This window comes from Poecilia reticulata, linkage group LG7, assembly GCF_000633615.1.
Source record: "Poecilia reticulata strain Guanapo linkage group LG7, Guppy_female_1.0+MT, whole genome shotgun sequence".
Lineage (NCBI taxonomy): Eukaryota > Metazoa > Chordata > Actinopteri > Cyprinodontiformes > Poeciliidae > Poecilia > Poecilia reticulata.
The window spans coordinates 23,136,636-23,163,602 of record NC_024337.1 but is presented as its reverse complement, the minus strand read 5'-3'; the positions used below and the strand labels follow the sequence as shown (position 1 = coordinate 23,163,602).

The following is a 26,967-nucleotide window of genomic DNA, read 5'->3' as shown; positions in this document are numbered from 1 at the left end:
TCCACACTGGAATTTATTATTATTATTATTATTATTAATATAATTATTATTATTATATATAACTATTATTCATAGTTCTGTACTATAAAAACATAAAAGAGTTTTGTTTCTGTTTGTAGCAATGGGAGGAGCGCCTGGTTAACATTCAGACAATCATAGATGAGTGGCTGAAGGTGCAGGCTCAGTGGCTTTACCTGGAGCCCATCTTTTCATCTCAGGACATCATGCAGCAGATACCAGAAGAAGGAAGGCTTTTTCAGGCTGTAGACAGAAACTGGAAAGAGGTCATGAGGCATTGTGTCAAAGACCCCAAGGTAAAAAATTAAATAAAGCAAAACTGTTTTCATTTTTGAGAACAGATCTTTTATCTACACTGCATTACTTCATCTTAGATTCTGCCAGCAACCGCGCTTCCGGGTTTGTTAGAGAAGCTGCTAAATTCTAACGAGCTCCTTGATAACATTATGAGAGGCTTGAATGCTTATTTGGAGAAGAAACGGCTCTTTTTTCCACGGTAAACAATCAAAAATCTTTCCACAATTTTCGGCCAATTGGTTTTAATATTCAAATTTTTTCTGGTGATCTATTTTACAGGTTCTTCTTTCTGTCAAATGATGAAATGCTTGAGATTCTCTCTGAAACCAAAGATCCACTCCTAGTTCAACCTCATCTGAAAAAGTGTTTTGAGGGTATTTCCAAACTGGACTTCTTACCCAATCTGGATATTCAGGCAAGACAATTCAAAATGCGTAATGTACACATTGTGCACAATTAGGTTTTAATCGGCTGTGTACTGTTTTTGCTCAGGCCATGTACAGCAGCGAAGGCGAACGTGTTGATCTAATCCAGCGTATCTCTACAACTGAAGCCAAAGGAGCTGTAGAGAAGTGGCTGATTCAGGTGGAGGATGTGATGCTTCGCAGTGTCAGAGACGTGATAGCCCGCTCAAGATTGGTAAGGTCACTCTTACACATAATGTTTGTGTCAGAAGTTCACCTACACTCATAATTACCATGAGTGTTTTACATTAATGTATGAATTTTGGTCTTGGAATTTTGCATTTGAAGTGTTTGGTAACTACTTCGAATTGAATGCAGATCTTTTCTGGTTCATACAGTAAAAAATATTCTCATAGTTCTTGATAGAAAACTACTATAACCCAGGTTCAATATTATAGAAGAGGAACACTGAATGCAAAACTGTACTTGGTTAAATATGTATGCCGTCACTGACTTTAAAAGAAACTTCCCTTAGATGTAGAGAATTTTATCTAGTGCACCGACAAATACCTAAAATGTAAATGACATTAATGTTGATGATGAGTGTGGGTAAACCTCTGTTTACATATCATGCATTTTCTGGTCCATAACATGTCTCTATGTTTTTAAATGGGCAGGCCTATCCTCAGACTCCACGGGACCAGTGGGTCACAGAGTGGCCTGGACAGGTAGTCATTTGCACCTCTCAGATTTTTTGGACTTTGGAGGTTCATGAGGCCATCAGAAAAGGGGAGAAAGTGAGTCTTTTTGTGTTTTATTCTGCTTGATTTGAAACCTTTTCATACTTTTTTGGAGATTTTCTAAATTGGACTAAGAAGATTAATTATGTGGTTGTGTAAACGGTAATGTTATTAACCCTATGGTGAACACATTATTTCTTCAAATAATCATAACAGTATGTTGTTCTCTCTGCAGGGTATAAAAGCCTATTATGAAAAACTGAAGAATCAGCTGAATGACATCATAAAGCTGGTAAGAGGAAAACTTTCCAAGCAAACCCGGATTACTTTGGGAGCGCTCGTCACAATTGACGTCCATGCCCGGGACGTTGTCGTGGACCTTATAGAGAAAGGTAACACCATCCCTAAAGTTGTTTGAATATTTATTAAGGAGCTTTCTTGTACAGATCCAAGAACTTTAGTGTTGTTGTTTTTAGGCGTGTCACACGAAACTGATTTTCAGTGGCTAGCTCAGCTTCGTTACTACTGGACCAGTGAAAACGTTCGCGTTCACATTATCAACTGTGATGTTTGCTATGCCTATGAGTACCTGGGGAACTCACCACGTCTGGTCATCACTCCTCTGACTGACAGATGCTACAGAACTCTGGTAGTTAAAAAAACAACATTTGTTTAAGTTATCTTAAATATGAATAATGCATCTTGTCTTGCTGATAAATGCTGAAATCGGATTCCGACCCCTTCTGTTACAGATTGGAGCTTTCTATCTTAATTTGGGTGGGGCACCTGAGGGTCCAGCCGGGACAGGAAAGACTGAAACCACTAAGGATTTAGCCAAAGCTCTTGCTGTACAGTGTGTGGTCTTTAACTGTTCAGATGGACTGGATTATATCGCAATGGGAAAAGTACTATTCTCTTGAAATTCAATGTGAATTATCGTGCGTGCTAACAATCTTATTTTAATATATGTTTTAATCCATTGCATAGTTTTTTAAAGGTCTAGCCTCGTCTGGAGCTTGGGCATGCTTTGATGAATTCAACCGTATTGAGCTGGAGGTGCTGTCTGTAGTGGCTCAGCAGGTTCTGTGCATCCAGAGGGCCATAGAACAGAAGCTGGAGTACTTTGATTTTGAAGGAACCACGCTCAAGCTCAATCCCAACTGCTTTGTTTCCATAACAATGAACCCCGGTTACGCGGGACGCTCAGAGCTTCCGGACAACCTCAAGGTATTTTGTCAGAAATAATGCGTGATATGTTTTATTTTTATTATTTAACGTACTCAAGTAATGTAAGAATGTTTCAGTGTTTCTGTACATTTTGCTTTTCTGTAGGTGTTGTTTCGAACTGTGGCCATGATGGTCCCAAACTACGCTCTGATCGCAGAGATCTCTCTGTATTCATACGGCTTCCTCAATGCCAAACCGCTGTCAGTAAAGATTGTGATGACCTACAGGCTTTGTTCAGAGCAGCTCTCCTCCCAGTTTCACTACGATTACGGCATGAGGGCCGTCAAAGCAGTGCTCGTGGCTGCAGGAAACCTCAAACTTAAGTATCCCAATGAGAACGAAGACATTCTGGTAATTGTGCATAAGTTACGTCATTTGTTTGATAGACTTCAGTTTATGTCTTTAATTGCAGCTTCAGTCATCAGGTCATCTTAAGTTATTCATGAATTTCTTATGTTGTAACATTCAGCTCCTGAGATCCATAAAGGATGTTAATGAGCCCAAGTTTCTGTCCCATGATATTCCTTTGTTCAACGGGATCACCAGCGATCTTTTCCCGGGCATCTCTCTTCCTGAGGCCGACTATAAGGTCTGATGTGTTAACACTATTACTCAAACTACTGTCTTGCGATTCTAAATGGATCTTTGTTTTTATCTGTTTTCCTTTATTTTTGCCAGCTGTTCTTAGAGTCTGCTACAGAGTGCTGTGAAAAGCATAATGTGCAGCCAGCTGAAGTCTTCTTGCAAAAGATGATACAGACATATGAGATGATGATAGTTAGACATGGGTAGGTCATGCTTAGGTTTTCATATGGTTGTATTTACCATAAAAGAAAATTGTACACAAAAAAAGTCATTTTACAGGTTTATGCTGGTGGGAGAGCCCTTCGCTGGGAAAACAAAGGTGTTGCATGTTTTAGCTGACACTCTGACTATGATGAATGAGAAAGGACATGAAGGAGAAGAGAAGGTCGTCTTCAGGACATTAAATCCCAAGTCCATTACTATGGGACAGCTCTTTGGACAGTTTGACCTGGTTTCCCATGAGGTAAATATGTTCCTTTTTTAATCTGCATGACATCCTGAAAGCATTATGTGTTCATTTGTATACAATTCTTTGCACAGCTTGATCTTTTTCACATTTTGTTACATTATAACCACAAAGGAAGGAGGTGCACTAGTCAGATAAGACCAGAGTATAAACATTTCAGCCTATATTAAAGACTATGTGTGTAGGAACATACCATCCTAATGGTGGTGGCAGCATCAAGCTGTGGGGTTGCTGTTCCTCAGCATGAACTGGGATACTTTGAAGATGGATGACCCTACATACGGGGTCAACATGGAAATGATCAACTGTTTGCACAGTGATAAAAAGACTTCAGCCACAGGGCCACAGGTTCACCATAAAGCTGGGGAAGCACCCACAACATGTATCAAACTGATATTTATCTAATTTTATCTTTATTGAAGTGTTTCGATGTGAAAAGCTACTGTTTGTTTTCAAGCTATTGATGCAAGAGTGCTAAATGCAAATTGCCATGCCACACCTCATCACATAAGACAAAAAAACACATAAATACTTTTATTAGTCACTACACCTAGAATAATGTGTTGCCCATTCTTCAATGTTTCTTTTCACTTACTGGGTTTCTCTTTCTACCAGTGGACAGACGGTATTGTGGCCAACACTTTTCGTGACTTTGCCTTGGGAGACACACCAGAGCGCAAGTGGGTGGTATTTGACGGTCCCATAGATACACTGTGGATTGAAAGTATGAACACTGTGCTGGATGACAACAAAAAGGTGCATAGTTAAAGTAAAACCGATATGCATGCTTATGTTTTCAATATGTTAATGTGATTTTTTTTTTTTCTATAATTCTCATCTGCAGTTGTGCTTGATGAGTGGTGAGATAATTCAGATGTCCAATCAGATGAGTCTTATTTTTGAAGCGATGGATCTGTCACAAGCTTCAGTAAGTTAAGAGTGTGCAGTTTATATAGTGGCATGGAGATCTGGTGCAGCCGACATGCATTTTCACACATTAAAGTTGTCTAAGTATTTTTAGCATCTTTTTAAATAAATTATTTTGCAACTGCAGCCTGCCACAGTCAGCCGATGTGGTATGGTCTACATGGAACCCTCTCAGCTAGGCTGGAAGCCTTTGGTGATCTCCTGGATGAACACTCTTCCTGATCCTCTGAAGTCTAAGGAGAATCATGCACTGCTGATGGATCTCTTCCTCTGGCTCTTTCCACCTTCCATCATTAAGTTACGCAAGCGGTGCAAGGTAAACTGGGCCCTATGCCACAAATTAATAGGTGCAAAAAATTCTCTTACAGCAAAATGTTTCTCTTGATCGTATAAAAAAATGTCACGTGGATTTGCTCGCAGGAGGTTGTTTCCACTAGCAACAGTAACACTGCGGTGGCCCTGTGTCGGCTGTTTGAGATGTTGCTTATTGAACCAGTAACGGCACATCCAGAGGACAGAAGCATTCGCATCTGGATAATGGTACTATTACTATTATGTCAATTTTTTTTTTTCAACTTACAACTTTACAAAAACAAGGCACCTCCTTTTTGGTTTTAATCAGTTAAGTGAAAGTTGTGCTGTTCTCTTCCTTTGTTTCTTCTCTTTTTTGCTTTCAGGCAGCTTTTGCATTCTCCCTGGTGTGGTCTGTGGGGGGTGCTTGTGATGCAGACAGCAGAGAGAAGTTCAGTCATTTCTTAAGGGCCACACTTTCTGGAGAAACACAGGAATGTCCAATCCCTGAAACAGTTGGGAAATGGGAGTGTCACATGGAGGAAAAAGGCCTGGTGTATGACTACTTTTATGAGGTAATCTGCTCTTATAGTCTGAAGGTTTTTTATTACTGTTGAATTAATGAATAGTATTGTAAACTTCTTCTCAGTTTAAAGGAAGAGGAAAATGGTTTCACTGGAACGAAACAATTAAGAGCATCCAATTGGGAGATAAAAACACAAAGGCGCAGGACATCATTGTTCCCACCATAGACACCGTTCGCTACACTTATCTAATGGACCTCTGCATCAACCATGGAGTGTCAGTATTCTTAGATATTACAGTCAAGTCAGATTTCAAAACTGCATGTATGCCACAGATATGAAGTTCAGCTACAGTACCTGTCAGAAGTTTACATAAACCCATCATGGCCACGGATGTCTAATGATGATTAAATGAACACCTTTAACGATGCTTAAAAAACAAAAACAAGAATTAGGTGGACTAGTTTGAATTTACTATTAATTTCTCTAATCCATACAATGTCTTAATATTACTTAAAACTTCCATAATATTGTACAATGTTGGTTTAATTAGAGACTGATTAAATTATATTTTTACTTTTGCGCCCTATTCTTGTCTTAGTTTCTCGATGCAGTTGTATTTCTTAAAGTTAATATCGGTCAAATGCATCGTTAATGTTGAAAATTTATATGCAATTCTTGTGAATGATGAGTTTAGGTAAACTGCTGACTGGCACTGTGCGTTGTTTTAAGTTGTGGTATTTAACATTCTTTTATCATTTAACAAATAATCTCACCAGTCCTCCCCTGTTTGTTGGCCCTACTGGCACTGGGAAGTCTGTTTATGTGAAGGAGAAGCTGATGAACAATCTGGACAAAGACAGTTTTCTGCCCTTTTTCATCAACTTTTCAGCCCGGACAAGTGCCAATCAAACCCAGGTTAGCTCTGGAAATGTGAGAGTTGTTGATACCCATTGTTTAATTAGTTGTTAAAAGAGTTGATTGATTAATTGAATACAGTAGTATTCTTAGTAGTGACATCTAGCTGTTTTCAGCATTCAAAATTTTATTGTGTATTTGTTGTATCTCTTAGAATATAATCATGTCCAGGTTGGATAAGAGAAGGAAAGGAATGTTTGGCCCTCCACTGGGAAAAAAGTGTGTCATCTTTGTAGATGACATGAACATGCCTGCCCTGGAGCAGTTTGGTGCTCAACCTCCTGTGGAGCTTCTACGACAGTACATGGACCATAGAAACTGGTATCGACCTACCCTTAGCAGCCACTATAAACAGTCAACAAACAAAAATGCACTAAATAATTTTTTTCAAAACTTTAGATGTCATTTTTTATGCTCTGGCAGGTATGACTTAAAGGATACAACAAAGATCACCTTAATTGACATCCAGTTCCTGTGTGCAATGGGTCCCCCTGGTGGTGGAAGAAATGCAGTAACGCCTCGCTTTCTTCGGCATTTCAACATTGTTAGCATAAATCCCTTCAGTGACGACACCATGGTTCGCATTTTCTCCAACATTGTAGCTTTCTACCTCAAAAACAATGCATTCGCCCCTGAATGTTTTACCATTGGCAACCAAATAGTGGCAGCTACAATGGAAGTGAGTTACCTTTAAGACATATTATAACTTTCACTTAAGACTAGTATCTTGTAAAAACACTCTTAAACCTTTTTTATTTAGGTTTGGTCTCATTACAACACTAACTTCAGTGTATTTTTTGAGGTTTTATATGACAGAATAACACAAAGTACCACATGAATGTAAGGCAAAAAGATAATGATGAAAACACTTTTTCAATTTACCCCACAAATTTTCAACATTGAGAAAAAGAGGCCATACAAAAGATGAACTCTTTTGGCCTGAAAACAAATGCGGTTGCACTATTATACACCACGTTCTTTTGATCTATCACACCTCAATGAAATAAACCAACGTTTGTAATTGTTACTTTACAAATGGTGGAAAGGTTTAAGGGGATTAAACTTTATGTTTATGTTTTCCTCTGCTTGTTTCTTGGTCTTATTTATGCTTTTCTCTTTTACATTTTAAAGGTGTATAAACAAGCCATGAAAAACCTTCTTCCAACACCAGCCAAGTCTCACTACACTTTCAACCTACGAGATTTCTCCCGTGTCATACAAGGCTGCCTGTTGCTGAAGAAGGAGTCTCTGGAAAGCAGACATACCATGACACGCCTGTTCGTCCATGAAGTCTTTCGTGTCTACTACGATCGTCTAGTGGACGACAAAGACAGAGCATGGCTTTACAAACTGATGAACAGAATCGTCAAAGATCACTTCAAAGATTCCTTTGAACAGGTCTTTGATCACCTGAAACAAGGCAGCAAAGTAAGCCAAACTTCAGTTTTCTTTTGTCTATTTTAGAGATTTCAGTTTGTTAGACATTCAACGTATGAAACAAAAGAGGTGTTCTGTGTTTTTTCTTACAATTTAAAATGTAAAAGCATAGTAATCAGTGACAGATTACGCTGTATTTAGAAAACTCTAAATTTGTGTTGTTTGTCTTTACAGCTGGTAGAGGAAGACATGAGGAATCTTCTTTTTGGTGATTACATGTACCCTGAGCTGGAGGATGACGAGCGCTTATATGCTGAGGTGCCCTCAACAGAAGAGTTTGCTATGGTGGCGGAAGCGTGTCTCGACGAATACAACCAGATGCACAAGACTCGGATGAACCTTGTCATCTTCCGGTACATCGCTTTTTTCCTCCCAGCGTTTAAAATGTGACGTAGTTTTATATGAATAGTTCTTTTTGGATGAGAATACATCCAACACCAGCAGACTTTACCTCTTTGCTGTAAATTCAGAAATTAAGCTTTGTTTATGTTAGTAAAGTAACATGATTGATTACCTGATAAAAAAAACTTCACCTTATGTAGCTATGTACTGGAGCACTTGTCCCGCGTAAGCCGCGTGCTAAAGCAGCCTGGAGGAAATGCTCTGCTTGCTGGAGTCGGAGGCAGCGGCCGCCAGTCTATTACCCGCCTGGCCACATCAATGGCACACATGACCTTGTTCCAGCCTGAGATCTCTAAGAGTTACGGCATGACAGAGTGGAGAGACGACCTCAAGGTTTGACTATTAGATTTGAAGACACTTCCACCTCACACTATCGTATTCTGTGCCTTGTTAAACCATATATTATACTTGGATACCTTTTTCATTTTGACATTGTATATTTACAAGTTTCAATGTACCGGGATCTTATGTGACATACAACTAAAATATGAATAATCCAAAAGACAAATACAAGGAGCTGTATGTGTCACTTAGACGGTTGTTTTAACATTTGCTTTTGTATAACATATTTAAACATACTACGCCGAAAATTGTAGGTGCTGCTGAAAAATGCTGGGGTTAAAGGACAGAAGACGGTGTTCTTGTTAACTGATGCCCAGATCAAGGATGAGGGTTTTCTGGAAGATGTGGACAGTGTCCTGAACACAGGAGAAGTGCCCAATCTGTTTGCTGTAGATGAGAAGCAAGAAATTATGGAGGTAAAGAAAGGTCTTAATGCTAAAATAATGGAGTTTTTTTAGGGTATGTTTAAAACGCTTTTCTCCTGATCTTGCAGGCGATACGTCCGGTTGCCCAGGCTGGCAACAAAAATCTGGAGCTGAGCCCCTTGACTCTATTTGCCTTTTTCATTTCATGCTGCAGAGAGAACCTGCATGTGGTTGTTGCCTTTAGTCCTATTGGAATCGCCTTTCGAAATCGTCTGCGGCAATTTCCATCTCTAATAAACTGCTGCACCATTGACTGGTATCAGGTACTGTGGAATTATAATGAGGCAATTATTTAATTGAATCTCACTTTGCTGTAAAAATAAATATGTGTATGACATGAAAAAAGGCAAGTGAAAATTGGATAAGAGGTTAACAAAAAGGGACAGAACTTTATCTTAACAATTTGTTCATGTCCGGGATCTTGTATGTCATATAAGATCCCGGTACATGTTTCATGTTCTGTGTTGCACCCTTACAGCCATGGCCAGAAGAAGCTCTTGAGCGAGTAGCCAATTGCTTCCTGGGTTCTCTGGAGATGACGGACAATGAGAGGATCGAGGTCGTCCCCATCTGCAAAACGTTTCACACCTCTGCCAAACAACTCTCACAGCAGTAATGCGCAGTTAAATGAAACATAGTATTTTTCAGCGAACTCAATTAAGATGTAAAATGTAGTCATGCAATTTTTTTTTTATTTTAGATTCCTAAATGAACTAGGGCGCACTAATTATGTGACTCCCACGTCCTACCTGGAGCTGATCGCAACTTTCTATCAACTCCTGACTCAGAGGAAAGACACTGTCATGAAGGCAAAACAGAGGTATACAAATGGCCTGGATAAACTGGCCTTTGCTGAATCTCAGGTATGTGCAGAAATACCTTTCATCAAGTTTGTTTTGCTTTCTCATTTCTGACATTTTTTGAAATGTCTATAATGTCTGAAGGTGACAGGTTAGCTTTCTTTGTGCAGGTTGCTGAAATGAAAAAGGAGTTGGTAGAGCTTCAACCCAAGCTTGAAGTGGCAAAGATAGAGAACAACAAAATGATGAAGGTAAACACCAGCCATACCTTGATTACATTTCAGGATCAACGTTATAGTTTAGAGTATTATACATTCATGAGAAAAAATAACGACAACCTATTAAATATTCAGGTTTTTGAAGAAGAATTTGCTGTTGTCCATTTTTAAGTGATTTAATTACCGATTAACACCAAAGAACTAACCTTGCTTTACTAATTAATGAAAAGATTTTAAAAATTGCAGGTGTGTGGGAGAGAGGAGGCACACTAGGGAGCAGGAAATAAATCTAACAATAAAGAATAACTTAGACCGAAGAAATACAATTAAAATAAAGTGACAAGAATAAGTAGAAACAAGAAAACTAAAGGAAAACAGGAGAAAGACAGATCCAACCAAAATAAGAACCCAAAATAATTAAACTAGAATCAAATCAAACAACCTAACAACGCAGAATCCTGACACTTACCTTGAAATGTGGTTTCACAACTTTGAAAGGTTCCGTGTGTGAATGTAAATATGAACCTTACATGGGATTTAACAGGTGATAGAAGAAGAATCGGTTGAAGTAGAAGCCATAAGTAAAGTTGTGCGAGTTGACGAAGAGGCAGCAACTATAAAAGCTAGCGAGGCTCAGGCTCTGAAAAATGAGTGCGAAAGTGAACTGGCTGAAGCCGTCCCTGCTCTGGAAGCTGCTGTCGCTGCCCTGGACACATTAAAGGTTGGTGCTCTTCACTTGCATTTATTTTTAAAACTTACTTTCACATTTAAATCTTTGCGATTCAGAGCAGAATACTTGAAGCTGTCTGTCTTACTCCAGCCCGCTGATGTCACTATTGTGAAGTCAATGAAAAATCCCCCATCGGGAGTGAAACTGGTGATGTCAGCTGTATGCGTGATGAAGGACATAAAACCAGATAAGATAGCTGATCCAGCTGGGACTGGAAAAAAGGTGACACAAAATATTAGAAGAACTTTCAAAATGTCCTGATTATCAGTTACAGTTATCAGTTACAATATTATGGTTTTCATGACCTAGGTTCTTGATTTCTGGGGTCCAAGCAAGAAACTACTGGGTGACATGAACTTTTTACGAGATCTCAAAGAGTATGATAAGGATAACATTCCAGTAAGTGTCATAAAATTACAGCAATTATATATTTTCAAAAATGTATGTTTTTTTTAACTAACCTACTGACTGCTGGATTACAGGTTGCTGTGATGCAAAAAATTCGAAGCGAGTACATGACGAATCCTGACTTTGACCCCAGCAAAGTGGCTAAAGCCTCGTCTGCTGCAGAAGGCCTCTGCAAGTGGATCAAAGCAATAGAGGTTTATGACAGAGTGGCAAAGGTGCAGAGATTTTGGTCCTTCATTACCTTTTCTAAATGCTTGCATGCGAGTTTCTGTCTTTTATATAAGTCTTAACAATTCTTTCTTTGATTTTAGGTTGTTGCTCCAAAGAAGCAGAGTCTTGCAGAAGCTCAGGAGTCCCTGGCGGTCACCGTCGCTCTTCTAGACCAAAAGAGATCTGAGTTGAAGGAGGTCGAGGACCGCCTAGCATCACTTCAAAAGACCTTCAAAGAAAAAACACAGGAGAAAGCGCTGCTCGAATACCAAGTGGATTTGTGTGCCAAGAAGCTGGAACGGGCTGAAAAACTCATTGGAGGTCTTGGTGGAGAGAAGACCAGGTTACTGTGATGTTGCAAGTTTGCTCCAGTTGTCATGAATGCACGCAGTTGATTTATTTTGTGATGTGTTGATCCCTTAGATGGTCAAAAGCTGCAGATGACCTGCAGAACACGTATGACAACCTCACTGGAGATGTTCTTATTTCCGCTGGTGTCATTGCCTACCTGGGAGCTTTTACTTCTGGATTTAGACATAACTGCACCAAGACATGGACCTCTCTTTGTCAAGTAATTGCCCTTTGTTCCTTTATTATTGCACTTTCATAACTCATATATTTTAGCTTCTTATTATTTCTTTTTTTCTAATTACATGTGTCCAGTCTAAGAATATTCCATCATCAGATGACTTTTCTCTCAGTAAAACTCTGGGAGATCCCATAAAAATCAGAGCTTGGAACATTGCGGGCCTTCCCAGTGACTCTTTCTCTATTGATAATGGTGTCATTGTCAGCAATTCACGCAGATGGTATGTCATTGTTTCACCAATCTAAATCTAATTTTTAAATTTTTACTTAAAAGTAGATTGAAAAGAAATATTGCTTCTGATTAAATGTAAACAGTGTTCATCTGGTTTTCTTGTAGGCCTTTAATGATTGACCCGCAGGGTCAAGCCAATAGATGGGTGAAGAATTCAGAGAAGGAAAATAACTTGAGTGTAATCAAGTTAACAGATGGGGACTACATAAGAACCTTAGAAAACTGCATCCAGTTTGGGACACCCTTACTGCTGGAAAATGTGGGAGAAGAGCTAGACCCTTCTCTGGAACCACTACTGCTTAAACAAACCTTCAAACAAGGTGGTGTGAGTCTTAATGACGACCATCTGTGATTTAAAATTACAAAATACATTTCTCAGTTTACAAACATCTTGATTTTACATAGGTGGCGTAAATTGCATCAGGCTTGGTGAGTCTGTGATCGAGTATTCAGAGGATTTCCGTTTGTACATCACCACAAAGCTGAGGAACCCACACTACCTGCCAGAACTGTCTACCAAAGTGTCTCTACTCAACTTCATGATCACACCAGAGGGATTGGAGGACCAGTTGCTGGGGATTGTAGTTGCTAAGGAGAGGTAGCATTAAATGCTTACTATTTTTACACCACTGGACTATGTCAAAAGGAAAATGCAGGATTTTTGAGGTTTTCTAAATCGTAGTCTAAATCCAGATAGGTTGGTACCAGAAGCTGGAGCTAACAGCTAATTAAAGAGAACCAGAGACCAAAGCAGACTTTTATCGTCTTAAAACTGTGTAATTGGTTTATGAAAACACCCTTTTATGACTCTTTAACCCATCATTATGTTTACATTGTGTGATTCTTCACACAGAAGGTGATTCTTATTATTTTCTCGGAAAATTGAGGAAGGAGTCTGGTTGCCACCAGTGATATTCTGTGTGAAACACATAACGAGAACAAAGAATGTGATGTATTTGTTTTTAGTCAAAGTAACTACCTAGTAAAAAGAGAAAGGCAGTAAAAATATCAATAAAATATCCACGTCTTAAACTGCTAGTATAGTTTGGATTTGTACTTCGCTTTGCTTCTATTAATAGTCATAATCTCACCCGAATTATTTTTTATGTTTTGTGTTAGGTATGCATTTCACAAAGGAAGATAATTTGTGGAGTACTGCCTCTGACCTAAATAATAATTAGCTTCTGTGTAATAGTTACGGCAATGATTTAAAGAGTTACAAAATACTGTTTATTGATTTGATCATGCTTTTGGAGCTGCAGTCATTTAAGATGGTGAAAGTCGGCTTTTGGTCTTGGTCCACCTTCCTAATTATGATGTTAAGTGAAGTCTCAATTAGAGCTACATGGTTTGGGTAAGATATTACTTGCTTACAGCTTATTAACAAAACCTTATTTGAAAAATCTTGAGCTATGTCTGTGCAAACAGCCGTTTAGCTTTTAGCAACACAAATTTTTCTTGTGTGCTACAGGCCAGAGCTGGAAGAGGAGAGAAACGCACTGATTCTGCAGTCAGCTGACAATAAGAGACATTTAAAGGAAATTGAAGACAAAATCCTGGAAACGCTACAGTCTTCAGAGGGGAATATCCTGGAGGATGAGAGTGCTATTCAGATTCTCGACTCTGCAAAGATCATGTCCAATGAGATTACAAAGAAACAACTGGTAGAAATTCTACAAAACAAATCAAATTTGGAAGGATGATTTAATGAGTTTATAAAGTCCCTAATGTCCCCTTCGTTGTATTCATTTCCAAGATTGCAGAGAAAACTGAAATCAAGATCGCAGAGTCTAGAGAAGGTTATAGACCTATTGCCAAGCACTCATCTATCCTGTTCTTCAGTATCGCTGATTTGACCAACATAGACCCTATGTATCAATATTCTCTAAACTGGTTTGTGAATCTCTACATCAACTCCATACAAGACAGGTGAGTTATATACATTACATATTAACTGTTGCTCATTGCACATGACACAATCTGAGAATACTCATTTGACAAAGAAAATAAATACACAAGCTTGCTTAACTAGAATAAGATTGTGAACTGTTTTTGTTCTTCATCCAGAGTGCTTTAATTTGTCATTATTTTAAATATTTTTAACAGTTTAACTGAAATGCCACACACATTGTGCCTAATCAGTTAACCACGCATAAATTACATATATAAATAATCGATTTTGTACCATTTTAACACTTCAGAAAAAATGTCTTTCATTAAAACTAAAGCTAGTTACTGGAATTTTAAAGGCTTGGTTTCTACATTTTAAAAAAAATGCTTTAATATTCTTTGAGAAAGACGAGGATTGTTCTCCTTCTGAACTTAGCTATATTTTGTTTTTACTGATTAGTAACAAATCCAAGATTCTGGAGAGAAGACTTCAGTATTTAATTGATCACTTCACCTTCAACCTGTACTGCAACATCTGCCGATCTCTCTTTGAGAAGGACAAACTCCTCTTCTCCTTTCTCCTCTGCTGCAATTTGCTCCTGTAAGTAATAAAACAATGTTTTGTTCACTTTTTGTTTTGTTTTTATAAGAGACGATGAAGAAAGATCAAAATTATGTATTGTTTATTTGTGTCTCTTTACTCCTATTATAAATACTTTCTCAGAGCAAAGGGGGAACTTGAGCATTCAGAATTCATGTTCTTGTTGACCGGAGGAGTAGGTCTGCAGAACACTGTTCCTAACCCAGATTCCAGCTGGCTACAGGAAAAAAACTGGGATGAAATCTGCAGAGCTAACGAACTGCATGGGTTACAAGGCATAAAGTAAAAAGTAGTAATCATTCAACCAAATACATTGGTGGCTGTTGTTTCTACATATAACTATTTTTTTATGGTCTTTCTTGTAAATAATGAATTTGTTTGTTGTTAACTGCACAGAGAGGCTTTCATCAATAATCCAGGTGACTTTAAGCCTATTCATGAGAGCAAGGAGCCCTTCAGTGTTTCTCTGCCTGCACCTTGGTGTGACCAACTCAGTACCCTGCAGAAAATGATCGTTATTCGATGTCTCAGACCTGACAAGATGGAGCCAGGTATGGTTAAATATGTTTCTTCCAATCTGGGGAAGAAGTTTGTCCAGCCTCCTCCCTTTGACTTGGGTAAGAGCTATATGGACTCCAACGCCACCATCCCACTTGTGTTTGTGCTTTCTCCAGGAGCCGACCCAATGGCTAGTGAGTTTGTCAGTACAAAAGATAGATTTTCAAAAAGCTTTTAAGCACATCTCATTAAAAGTAACAATGTCCTCCTGTAGGCTTGTTAAAGTTTGCCAATGACAAGAAAATGAGCGGCAACAAGTTCCAGTCTATCTCTCTGGGTCAAGGCCAGGGTCCCATTGCTTCTAAAATGATATCAACAGCCATGGAGGAAGGATCATGGGTGTGTTTGCAGAACTGTCACTTGGCCGTTTCTTGGATGACAAGCTTAGAAAAAATCTGCGAGAACTTCAGCCCTGCGGCATGCCACCAAGACTTCCGCCTCTGGCTCACAAGCTACCCATCACCTAAGGTACAGGTTCACTCAATACATGCACAACGTCTTGTAAATGTATTTATAACCCTCGAAGTTCTGCTCACTTCAACGCGTTTTTGAGGATTTAGAAAGTGGTGGATTGATGTGAAGTAGAACTGAAAAGGAAGCATGGTTTTCAGTGTGGTGTTTATTCAGCCTATTTATTCTAAAATGACTTAATAAACTCCGTTGTATTTGAAGTCACCTAGCTAGTACAAAAAGTCCACCTGTGTGTAATTTAATCTCATTATAAACAAATTTTTTTCTGTGAAGGCCTCAGAGGTTGGTTCTAAACTTGGTTGTTGAACATTTTAATAAAAGAAGTCAGGAATGAAGCGGAAAAGTTAAAAGCGTGGACAGATCATACATCAATATTGTTGTATGGATTAAATCGTTTTTAATCCATTGTCTAAAAACAGAGAGAGTATGGAACAACCGCAAACTAACCAAGACATGGCTATCCGTCTAAGTTGACAGGCTGGGCAATGAGAGCAAAATCATTGCCCAGCCTCATTGCTGGGCAATGAGGCTGGGCAACCACAGGTCCAACCACAGGTCTGGTTGGACCTGTGGCAATGGTGGGAAAATCTGCTTACTCGAGTACAGTCATTTTAAGTCATTATTAAAAGAAAGACAGATATTACTATGTTAACAGTTTGCAACAGACCACTAAGCGGCTGTAAAAATGTGAAAGATGGGCTCAAATACTAAGGAGCTGAATAAAGTCAGGTCCTCTTTGAAAACCTGAAAGACACTTCTAAAGACTTGACACTGGTCACCAGCAAGACAGAAACCCTAAACATCCAGCTAGAGCTGCAATAGAAAAGTTTACATCAAAGGATGTCAATGTGTTACAATGGTCAAAGTATGTCAATGTGTTACAATGGCCCAGTCAAAGTCCAGGCCAAATCAGACAAACTGCTCCACTTCGCAGTTATGCAGTTGTTTGTGTTGACTTGCCACAAAAACATCTAATAAAGCACAATAACGTTTGTGGTTGGTATAACCTGGCAAAATCTGAAAGCAATTGGGGGGTGTGAATACTCTTGCAAGGTTTGATACATAAGTAAGTAATTTCAAACAGTTAGGGCAAACTGTTATATCTGATTACATCTTATAGTGGAAAAAGATCAAACCATAATTACCTAGTGTGTATATTTGAAATCAGTTTCCAGTGACTATCCTTCAGAATGGGGTGAAAATGACCAATGAGCCGCCTACTGGTCTCCGTCTCAACCTCCTGCAGTCTTACTTGTCTGACCCTGTTTCTGACCCAAACTTCTTCAATAACTGCCCTGACAAGGAGTTGGTGAGTTAGTCTGGGATCTATTAATTAAAATTCATCTGTTGTACGGAGAGTCTTTTATAACTTGTGGATTCCTTCACTAGATTTGGGAAAAGCTTCTGTTTGGCTTGTGCTTCTTCCATGCACTTGTTCAAGAGAGGAAAAAGTTTGGCCCACTGGGTTGGAATATTCCCTATGGCTTCAATGAGTCTGACCTCCGGATAAGCATCAGACAACTCCAGGTATTTTACTCAGGAATGGCTGTGGAGATTTTATCGTCACAAATTCAAAACATCTTTCACTTTCACTTCCTACCTTTGCAGCTATTTATAAATGAGTATGAGGAGGTGCCCTTGGAGGCCGTAACATATCTGACTGGAGAGTGTAACTACGGTGGCCGTGTGACAGATGACTGGGACCGGCGGCTCTTGCTGACAATCTTGGCTGATTTCTACAACAAAGACATTATTGAGACATTTCGCTACCCTTTCTCACCCAGTGGTGAATACTTTGCTCCACCCAAATCAAGCTATGATGATTATGTTCTCTTTATTAAGGTATATATATTCTTCATGTGGGTAAATGTTTTTTTTCCCTGTTTCCCCTAAACTGCCTGAGTAACATTAACTTTGTGTTTCAGAATCTTCCATTCAGCCAAAATCCAGAGGTGTTTGGGATGCATGAAAACGTAGACATTTCCAAAGATTTGCAGCAGACAAAGCTGTTGTTTGATTCACTGCTACTCACTCAGGGTGGAGGGGAGAAGGGAGGGAGCAGCTCTGGGGGGGATCACACCATGTTTGATATAGCCAATGACATCCTCACCCAGGTATGAACCAATTCAAATTCATCTTTCATTCATGAGTGTGTTATTAACATGTTATTTATTCCTTCCAACTTCTGCACATAAAAATGTCAACAACTGCAAAAATAAATGAAACCAATTAATGTATTCTTCAATGTAATTATGTAATATTAATGTCATTTAGTGGAAGGAAGGCCCCAGACTAACCTTGATGCCAATGCCATAACTTGGCGTTGGCCATTTCAAAGTTAAAAGGATCAATTATGAAGTGTTTTGTTAGTTGTTACTAAAGCAATAAATTAGCTATTTAGTTTCTCCTAACAACATTTATTGCATATCTCAAAACCATTATCAGATGAGATTTTATTGTTGATAACAGCAACCATCCTCAGTTATAACATTTTCTTTTTCATTTCTGTATCTGAATTTTGGAAACACATATTGACTAGTAGTGGACATGGTTATATATGTTTGCTCTTAAAAAATAAGTCCAATAAAATGTAGACAAGAATAAGACAACATTTTGAAATACATAAGATGTTTTTTTTATTGAATGCAGTTGTCATATTTATAAATGAATTTAGGATCATTGCACAAAGTGCTGGCATTTATCTCTGCCTCGTAGATTTTTCTAGTTTTGGTTTATTTTGCTGCTAACCAGTGACTTTTGTAAATAAGAGATGAATATTTATTTCACCGAACTGAATCATATGAGGACATTCTTGTTCAGCTTAGTACAGACTTAAGCTACTTTTTAAAAATAGCTGGCACCTTATTAAAATTATATTCATTTTTTTTTATTAGGGAGACAATCTCTAATTCAGTCTATACATTTGCTCTTTTTTCCAGCTTCCGAAGAATTTTGACACAGAAGTAGCTCTCCTAAAGTTCCCTGTCCGCTATGAAGAGAGTATGAACACAGTCCTTGTCCAAGAGATGGAGCGCTATAACACGTACGAACAATGAACGATGGTTATTGCTCAGCTAAAATTTCCAATCAGTCTATGTAATTTTAAAACTCCTGATTCGCTTTCTTAGGTTGTGCAGTACCATCCGTGTCAGTCTACAGAACCTGTTGAAAGCTATTAAGGGCTTAGTGGTGATGGATGCAGATCTGGAGGCTGTTGCAGGCAGTTTGATTGTCGGCAAGGTCCCAGAGAAATGGGCAAACCGCTCTTACCCAAGCCTGAAGCCCCTGGGCAGTTACATCAATGACTTTCTTTCTAGGCTTAAGTTTTTACAGGTGATAAATCCTACAAGAATTGCATATAGCAAATTTTATTTATGCAAAAAGTGAACTATGAGGTTTTTTACATTTTTATTCTATTTTCATTTTTACTTTGTCTGCCTGTAGACTTGGTATGAAACCCAAAAGCCCAATGTGTTCTGGATATCTGGCTTCTTCTTTACCCAGGCCTTCCTAACTGGGGCAATGCAAAACTACGCCAGGAAATACCATATCCCCATTGATCTTTTAGGGTTTGATTTTGAGGTATAAAACACTCCCCTGTGACTTCACATGTCAAATATTCAGTCTGATTACTCTAAAACAGGGACTTCTTTGGTTTTTATACTCCAGGTTCTCTCAATCGATACTTCAGAGACGGCACCCGCCGATGGTGTCTACGTTCACGGATTGTTTGTCGATGGAGCTCGATGGGACAGAGACAGGTAGATGCAATTAGCTGGTTTCAAAGTAGGACAAGATGTGCACCAAAAAAATGTAAAAACAAATATACAGGTCTGCAGTGCAAAGTGCAAAATATGGAATGAATTTAAAACAATGTCAGTTCTTTTTCTAACTTCGCTCATGTGTTTCACTATGGGAAACACCGAGCCTCAGCGTGACCCAACTACGGAAGCTCCAATGACATCACGTCTGTCCGTGACAGACAGGTTGAGCCGTGACTGTGGCTCCACCCACCATCCAATATCACGGCCAACCTACCCTTCTCAACTCATTCTCGCTTTCTTCCCGTGAGAAGAACTACAACAAAGCTCCCTCAGCACATTCAGGCTAGCTTGGCTCAGCTTAACCGTTCTTAGGCGTTCTGTAAAGGAAGACGCAGCTGAACGCAGTACCAGGACAGGCCTGGACTGTGCTGGGTAAGTGCTTCCAAAGAAGCATTTTACTTCGTTTGAAGCAGCTATCGCGTCAAGGCGGGCTGCTTTTATAGCTACTGTTTTAATTAACAGAGTAACTGTTGACTAAGCTAGCGCGTCAAGGCGGTACATCGCTAGCTAACAGCCAGGACCCGTGCCTCTCATCACCTTCAGCTGTTGCGGCGAGTGATAAGCATCAACCGCGAACCTCTAAGAGCTGGGCGGACATGATGGAGGAAGAGTCCTCGCCCATGCCCCCTCTGWTTGAGGGTCTAATGGGGAKTGGGGAACTCRAAACRGGCTTGGAGGAGACGGAGKGTGACGCAAACTCCGACCTCCTCGATCTGGAAGACATGGAAGAAGAGGAAGATGACGTCTTCCCGACTCAACTGTCCAGGCCGCCCAGCGKAGCGGAAATCGCCTCCCCTGGGGACAGTGACCTGTATGATGTGTGCAGACGGGCTGCTTTAAAACTGAACATCCCCTGGCCAGCAACCCAGTATGCAGGTGGTACAGATATGATGGGAAGAGACTGCAACCAGTCTTACCATCAGCTAAACAGCTTTTACCAGCTGTTCCYGCCTGCATGAGAGAAATGAGCCGTTTCTGGTCTAGCCCATTTAAGAGCAAGCTCCCCACCACGGACTTCTCTAAACTGGAGATTCAGGGCATCGGTGAGTTGGGGCTGGCCGAACCCCCAACAGTAGAGCCTTCAGTAACTTACCACCTTCACCCTAACCGCAGATCTGTGTCAGCATCTTCAAGCATCTCGCTTCCAGGTAAAATAGATCGCCTCACTGCATCTATTTACCAGCGGATGTACAAATATGCTGCACAATCAGTGTGCTCGCTTAATGGAGTTACACGGTTGTCAGCCTATCAAGGTGAAATCTTGGAGGAGATGGGTCGTCAGCTGGACTCGGGGACACCAAACCCCACCCTTTGGGATGAGATATGTGTGGTGAACGATCTTATTCTACGTTCCTCTAGAGGTGCCGTTCAAGGCTGTGGTCGTGTCATGGGACTGGCAGTCTCATGGGAGAGGGCCGTATGGCTAAACCTGTCAGGCCTGAGTGACGCCCAAAAGGCTGAAATTATGGATTTGACCTATGACCCATCAAAAGGTCTATTTGGCCCCTCCYTGGAGAAAATGAGGGAAATAAGTACCCTCAGAAAACAGGAGGGAGAGGCCTTCAACCTTTGTTTGCCTCGTAAACCTAGCCAAACTCCTCCACCAGGACCGAGACCTGGCTTTGCAGCTGCTGCAGTGAGAGGACGGCAGGGTGGACCTAGGGCTCCAAGAAGGCCTGCCGCACAACCTCCCCAGCAAAGTAAATCTGAGAACCCAAAACCATTGGGTAAGCATTCTTTTGCAGCGGCCGCTGCAAAAAATCGTCCATCTAACCCCATGGAGGGGAAAAAGAAGCGGGCCACCTAGCCCCTGTCTTTTTTCCACAACTTCTTCCTCGGAAGAGAGGGTTTTCAGACAGCAGAGCAAACCTCTCTGTCCAGTGTTCAAATTCGCCTGTGGTTCCCAGTTCATCAGGAGTCCTGTTAAATTCTCCTCCTCGTGTTCAGAGAGAGGAAATTTTGAGACAGACAACACAGTGTTTTCCAGCACTTCAAAACTGTCATGTAACACTTCACAGCACTTTGTCAGTGTCACCAAGCACTCACCAGTGCCCCCTCACACATTTATCTGTTCTGGGGGAATCAAAGGAAATAAAAGAAGCTTTTCTGCAACCAGGCATGTTGCCGGGGGCAGGAAGCCCCCCCCCCACACACACACAAAAAAAGAAGAAAATTGCAAAAATAAATCCATGTCATACTCCTCTGTACCCAACAGAGGGAGCTGGCGCTCTCTGCATGTCAGCAGAGCTCAGCAGTGCAGAGGGGATGACGTCACCCATGATGGCGTGCCCCCTCTGCTCAGACAGAAGAGTGGCGCGCATGCGCAGTCTCCCCATGGGTTTTGACCACAATTTCTAGGGGGTACAGACTGCAGTTTGCTGTGAGACCTCCGAGATTCAACATAGTGCTCGATTCAGTGGCCAACGGGGATTCGGCCCACATCCTGGAGGACGAGACCGCATCCCTGCTAGCCAAACAAGCAATCAGAATAGTGCCGGAAGAAGAGGTTCATCAGGGCTTCTACTCACGCTATTTTCTCATTCCAAAGAAAGACGGCGTGCCATTACGGCCCATACTGGACCTGCGTACAAACACTTACGCAAGTATACATTCAGAATGTTAACACACAAGACGCTATGTCGCTCCATTCATCCGGAGGATTGGTTTGCAACCATCGACCTCTCTGATGCATATTTCCACATAGCCATTTACCCCCCACACAGAAAGTTGATCAGGTTTGCTTATCAAGGCACACCCTACGAGTATCAAACAGTCCAGTTCGGGCTGTCATTAGCCCCGAGGGTGTTCAGCAGGTGTGTGGAGGCGGCGCTGTCTCCTCTGAGATAGAGCGCCATCAGAGTTTTTTTGTACATAGACGATTACCTCATTTGCTCTCGAGCGAGAGATCAGGCAATCAGCAACTCTCGGGTGGTGTTAACCCACCTCATCAACCTGGGGTTCAGAATAAACCAGATGAAGAGTCGCTTAATTCCCGTGCAATGCACGGAGTATTTGGGTCTCAAAATAAACTCTCTTTACTACCGCGTTACGTTATTGGATGGAAGAACCCTGTCATTCACTCAGTGCATGGCGCATTTCCAGCTGGGGAAAGCCGTTGTACCTCTGGGACTGTTACGGATGAGGGATTTTTAGCGGTGGGTCGCTTCACTGTCTATGTCCCCGCCATCATCTGTACCGCAGGGTGAGAATAACACCTGCGTGCGTGGCGGTTCTCCGACCATGGGGAGACCCAGCGATCTTCGCAGTGGGCGTGCCCCTGGGTGCGGTATAGTCCAGGGTTACTCTGACTACAGATGCGTCTATGATGGGCTGGGGTGCAACTATGATGGGCAGAGCTGTGAATGGTGTATAATCGGAAAGAATGGCACGGCTCCACATCAACATGCTGGAACTACACGCCCTTTGAAGCATTTCATGCCTTTGATGGTTGGCCGCCATGTCTTGGTAAAGACGGACAACTCCATAGTGGTGGCGTACATCAATCGTCAGGGCAGGACCCGATCCATTCATCTACACAGATTGGCCAGGGAAATAATTATGTGGAGCAGCACCAGATTTCTATCGGATCGCGCAACTCATGTACCAGGAATTCTGAACAGAGGGGCAGATCTGTTATCCAGAGGCAGCCCCCTTTCCGGAGAGTGGAAGCTGCACCCTCAAGTGGTGGAGCAGATCTGGCAGAGATACGGATGGCCTGCCGTAGATCTCTTCGCCTCATGGGAAAATGCTCATTGTCCACTGTTCTTCTCCCTGTCGAACCGAGGTGCACCTCTGGGCATGGACGCGCTGGCTCACTCATGGCCGAATGTGTTGCTCTTTGCGTTCCCACCTCTGAGCCTGATATCCCCAACTCTAGTCAGAGTGAGGGAACAGGGTCTGTCCTTAAGTCTGGTGGCCCCATGGTGACCATTGAAGCCCTGGGTGGCAGAAATAATCCAAGTTCTGTCAGCACAACCATGGCCCCTTCCCATTCGCAGGGACCTTCTGCCTCAAGCTCAGGGGGAGATTTATCATCCACATCCAGATCGTCTGACTCTCTGGGCCTGGCCCGTGAAAGGTGGAACCTAAATGCAACAGGTCTCCCTCCAGAGGTCATCGACACCATCCAGAATTCAAGGGCTCCGTCAACTCGTTTGCTTTAGAGTGGAGAGACAGGCTATTCCTTTTCAGTGTTCTGTGGTGGAGGTCCTCTGCTTTCTACAGAGCTTTTTGGAAAAGGGCAAGGCCTTTTCAACTATTAAGGTTTATTTAGCTGCAATCTCAGCTTGTCATGTGTGTTTTGGTGATAAACCTGTGGGGCAGCACCCTTTGGTGTGCGATTTCATAAGGTTGGGCGCGGCGTAAGCTGCCCACCTCTAGGCTYTTCATGCCATTATGGGACCTCACTCTAGTACTGGAGGCCCTTTGCCATCATCCCTTTGAACCTTTGGAGGGTATTGGTATGAAATTGCTTACATTGAAAACTGCACTGCTCTTAGCTTTAACTACTGCTAAGAGAGTAGGTGAATTACACGCACTGTCTGTCAGTCCTACTTGCCTACAGTGGGCACCAGGGCTYTCTAAAGTGTGCTTGAGACCCAATCCTGCTTTTGTGCCCAAGGTGATGGAAACATCATACAGGTGYTCAATGGTGGAACTRCTGGCATTCCATCCACMTCCTTTCTCTTCAGCAGAAGAAAAGAGGCTTAATTGCTTATGTCCAGTGAGAACTTTGAGGGCTTATGTTGACAGGACAGCTGACTTTAGAAGAGCTGATCACCTGTTTGTGTCTTGGGCCACTTCTCATAAGGGCAAACCTATCTCTCGCCAAAGGTTAGCACACTGGATTGTGGAGACTATATCTCTGGCATATARATGCTCAGGGTCAAAGCCACCTGAAGGGGTGAGGGCCCATTCTACCAGGAGCATGGCCACCTCTTGGGCTTTGTTCTGGGGTGTGTCTGTCCAGGACATCTGTGCTGCAGCCAGTTGGGCTACACCACACATGTTTGTGAGGTTTTACAGGCTGGATGTGGCCCAATCATCATTGGCGCACACAGTGCTTGGGGTTGGCTCTTCAGGCTGCACCTGAGTCCTGGATATAAATTGCTGCCAAGCATTGCTTCGGGGTCAGCATGCAATTTGGGAGTTGGCCATATCTCCCAGAGTGAAACACCGAGCGAAGTTAGAAAAAGAACGTTGGGTTACTTAACGTAATCCCTGGTTCTTTGATAACAGAGTGTGGTGTTTCAAAAACACATCCCTTCTTGCATGAGCACGGAAGGAAACCTGCTTAGAATGAGTTGAGAAGGGTAGGTTGGCCGTGATATTGGATGGTGGGTGGAGCCACAGTCACGGCTCAACCTGTCTGTCGCGGACAGACGTGATGTCATTGGAGCTTCCGTAGTTGGGTCACGCTGAGGCGATTCCCATAGTGAAACACCTCACTCTGTTATCAAAGAACCAGGGATTACGTTAAGTAACCCAACGATTTGTCACCTGTGGTGTTTTTTATAGTTTTTGCCAAGACATTGATCACAAGCACAATGTCTGCAACAACATAATTCTGACAAATGGCCCTGCTCTTCTCTGAACTCAAACTCTTCAGAAAATATCTACAGGATGTAAGGATTGGCTGCACGGAATACTTATACATGCAGAGTGAACATAAAAGTAGACACAGAAAGCTATTTCAAGTCTCGTGTTAAAAACCACCACATTATAATGGGAGTTTTCCAAAATTACAAGAGGATCTCTTTCTCAGATTATTAATGATCCAGTGAGCAGGAGACACGCATCATGTTGTTTCTCTCAGTAAAAAATAGCTTAGCAGTTTTATAGTTGCTGAAAGTCACAGAGCCACCATGACCACTTAAATGAGAGCAAGTAGATGGCCTCATTATTCATCTCAGCATGTGGCTGATGAGCAGACTGAAGGGAACCTTCTACATCTTTTCCTGTGGAGTTTCAAGTACACTTGGGGCAGTGGTTCTTAACCTTTTTTGAGGCACCGAACCCCCCAGTTTCATATGCGCATTCACCGAACCCCCCCCACCCCCCAACACACAAAATACTTTGCAGTATTCTGATTTAGCTGTGTTACCACCCCCACGCCACTAGAGGCAGTAGCCCAGATCAAACCCAGGTTAAGAACCACTGACTTGGGGTCTTTGTATAACATGATTACAAACCACATCACAATGACTAGCTTAAAACCAAGGCCTTGCTTGGACTACAGAGTGACATTTTTCACTGCATCAAACTTATAGATGTATTATCTGGGAACTTGGAGTATTGTGGCGAGTTTAGTTTGTACAGAAAAAAACATTTTTCCATCATACTTTTGTTCATCTTTCTGTCATCAGTGGAGTCCTGGCTGAGCAGTACCCCAAAATACTGTTTGACTCTATGCCCATCATTTGGATACAACCCAGTAAGTCTGGCCTTGCGGTGCCCTAAAAGCATTCTAAACTTGTGTTAAATGTAATTTTTGTTTTAAATTATGTCTTTGCAAAGGTATTTATAGCCCTTGATCCTCCTCAGATTTTGTAATGTTGAAACCCAAAATTTGACTGTATTTTATTGAAATTTTATGTGATAGACCAATATCAAGTAATGTGTTATGGTCATGTGGAAGGTAAATGACACTTGGATTTTAATTAAAAGATTAAATTTTTTTGCATCTGTTAGATGATGACACCCCACTGAGTTAATGCTTTGTTATTAAACTTTTCTTTGTAACTGTAGCTCCAATTTTTTTGGAACCTATCATTTTTGGGACAAGCTTCATACGTCTATAGAGTGGTGTTTTTGACCATTATTTGCAAAACACTCACATTTTTAAAAACTTTTAAAACAAATTTTCAATTGTAAAATAACTTTTCAAAACCACGTACGAGCTTTTTTTGTCTATTACATAAAATGAACGACGGTTGTAACAAGTTAAAACATGAAAACATTCAAGGGGTGTGGATACCTTGTTGAGTTATTTTTACAGCTCCAATTTTGTTTTGTCATTCTATTTCTTATTTGAATTGTTTCCTTATCTATGTCCTTACCTTTTTTATTTGCTTGTTCATTACTTTGTGTACTTCTCTCTCTGACACAGCTGAAAAGGGCAGCACCACTGTACCTGACCTACTGTATGTTTGCCCTCTTTATAAGACCAGTGAGAGGAAGGGGACTCTCTCTACCACAGGACACTCCACCAATTTTGTCATTTCAATGATGTTGCCCACAAGCAAGCGCCCGCAGCACTGGATTAAGCGTGGTGTGGCCATGCTTTGCCAGCTTGATGACTGAGGGCAGATTACATTTTGCTGGAGATTTAACTACTGCATAATAGTTTTTGGTGTATGAAAATAAATATAACTCCTGCATTTGACAAGTTGTCAAGTATGTCTGTGAGATACTGTTTGGTAGGACTTTTTTTCC

The 26,967-nt window shown here is 41.1% G+C and overlaps 1 protein-coding gene across 1 annotated transcript in view; it reads left to right on the top strand.

Moving 5' to 3' along the window:
* The window catches only part of dnah12 (dynein, axonemal, heavy chain 12), a 36,922-nt gene extending 10,010 nt beyond the window's left edge, over positions 1-26,912 (top strand). The window contains exons 19-73 of the mRNA XM_008413937.2: positions 120-314; positions 393-514; positions 595-730; positions 808-954; positions 1,397-1,516; positions 1,695-1,851; positions 1,936-2,108; positions 2,212-2,364; positions 2,447-2,686; positions 2,792-3,037; positions 3,156-3,275; positions 3,365-3,474; positions 3,551-3,734; positions 4,353-4,493; positions 4,582-4,665; positions 4,792-4,980; positions 5,085-5,204; positions 5,342-5,530; positions 5,605-5,756; positions 6,259-6,397; positions 6,552-6,718; positions 6,821-7,076; positions 7,529-7,825; positions 8,009-8,187; positions 8,377-8,569; positions 8,833-8,994; positions 9,072-9,266; positions 9,482-9,615; positions 9,704-9,866; positions 9,974-10,054; positions 10,566-10,742; positions 10,842-10,973; positions 11,061-11,150; positions 11,234-11,374; positions 11,471-11,712; positions 11,793-11,940; positions 12,033-12,178; positions 12,295-12,509; positions 12,595-12,787; positions 13,661-13,853; positions 13,946-14,118; positions 14,540-14,680; positions 14,804-14,962; positions 15,077-15,372; positions 15,453-15,706; positions 16,878-17,018; positions 17,099-17,236; positions 17,318-17,551; positions 17,635-17,823; positions 18,649-18,752; positions 18,838-19,042; positions 19,154-19,291; positions 19,379-19,470; positions 25,899-25,966; positions 26,642-26,912. Of these exons, the coding sequence (XP_008412159.1) occupies positions 120-314; positions 393-514; positions 595-730; positions 808-954; positions 1,397-1,516; positions 1,695-1,851; positions 1,936-2,108; positions 2,212-2,364; positions 2,447-2,686; positions 2,792-3,037; positions 3,156-3,275; positions 3,365-3,474; positions 3,551-3,734; positions 4,353-4,493; positions 4,582-4,665; positions 4,792-4,980; positions 5,085-5,204; positions 5,342-5,530; positions 5,605-5,756; positions 6,259-6,397; positions 6,552-6,718; positions 6,821-7,076; positions 7,529-7,825; positions 8,009-8,187; positions 8,377-8,569; positions 8,833-8,994; positions 9,072-9,266; positions 9,482-9,615; positions 9,704-9,866; positions 9,974-10,054; positions 10,566-10,742; positions 10,842-10,973; positions 11,061-11,150; positions 11,234-11,374; positions 11,471-11,712; positions 11,793-11,940; positions 12,033-12,178; positions 12,295-12,509; positions 12,595-12,787; positions 13,661-13,853; positions 13,946-14,118; positions 14,540-14,680; positions 14,804-14,962; positions 15,077-15,372; positions 15,453-15,706; positions 16,878-17,018; positions 17,099-17,236; positions 17,318-17,551; positions 17,635-17,823; positions 18,649-18,752; positions 18,838-19,042; positions 19,154-19,291; positions 19,379-19,470; positions 25,899-25,966; positions 26,642-26,835 (9,147 nt within the window). The 3' untranslated portion in view covers positions 26,836-26,912. The remainder of the gene's footprint in view (positions 1-119; positions 315-392; positions 515-594; positions 731-807; positions 955-1,396; positions 1,517-1,694; positions 1,852-1,935; positions 2,109-2,211; positions 2,365-2,446; positions 2,687-2,791; positions 3,038-3,155; positions 3,276-3,364; positions 3,475-3,550; positions 3,735-4,352; positions 4,494-4,581; positions 4,666-4,791; positions 4,981-5,084; positions 5,205-5,341; positions 5,531-5,604; positions 5,757-6,258; positions 6,398-6,551; positions 6,719-6,820; positions 7,077-7,528; positions 7,826-8,008; positions 8,188-8,376; positions 8,570-8,832; positions 8,995-9,071; positions 9,267-9,481; positions 9,616-9,703; positions 9,867-9,973; positions 10,055-10,565; positions 10,743-10,841; positions 10,974-11,060; positions 11,151-11,233; positions 11,375-11,470; positions 11,713-11,792; positions 11,941-12,032; positions 12,179-12,294; positions 12,510-12,594; positions 12,788-13,660; positions 13,854-13,945; positions 14,119-14,539; positions 14,681-14,803; positions 14,963-15,076; positions 15,373-15,452; positions 15,707-16,877; positions 17,019-17,098; positions 17,237-17,317; positions 17,552-17,634; positions 17,824-18,648; positions 18,753-18,837; positions 19,043-19,153; positions 19,292-19,378; positions 19,471-25,898; positions 25,967-26,641) is intronic.
* The last annotated feature ends 55 nt before the right edge of the window (positions 26,913-26,967 follow it).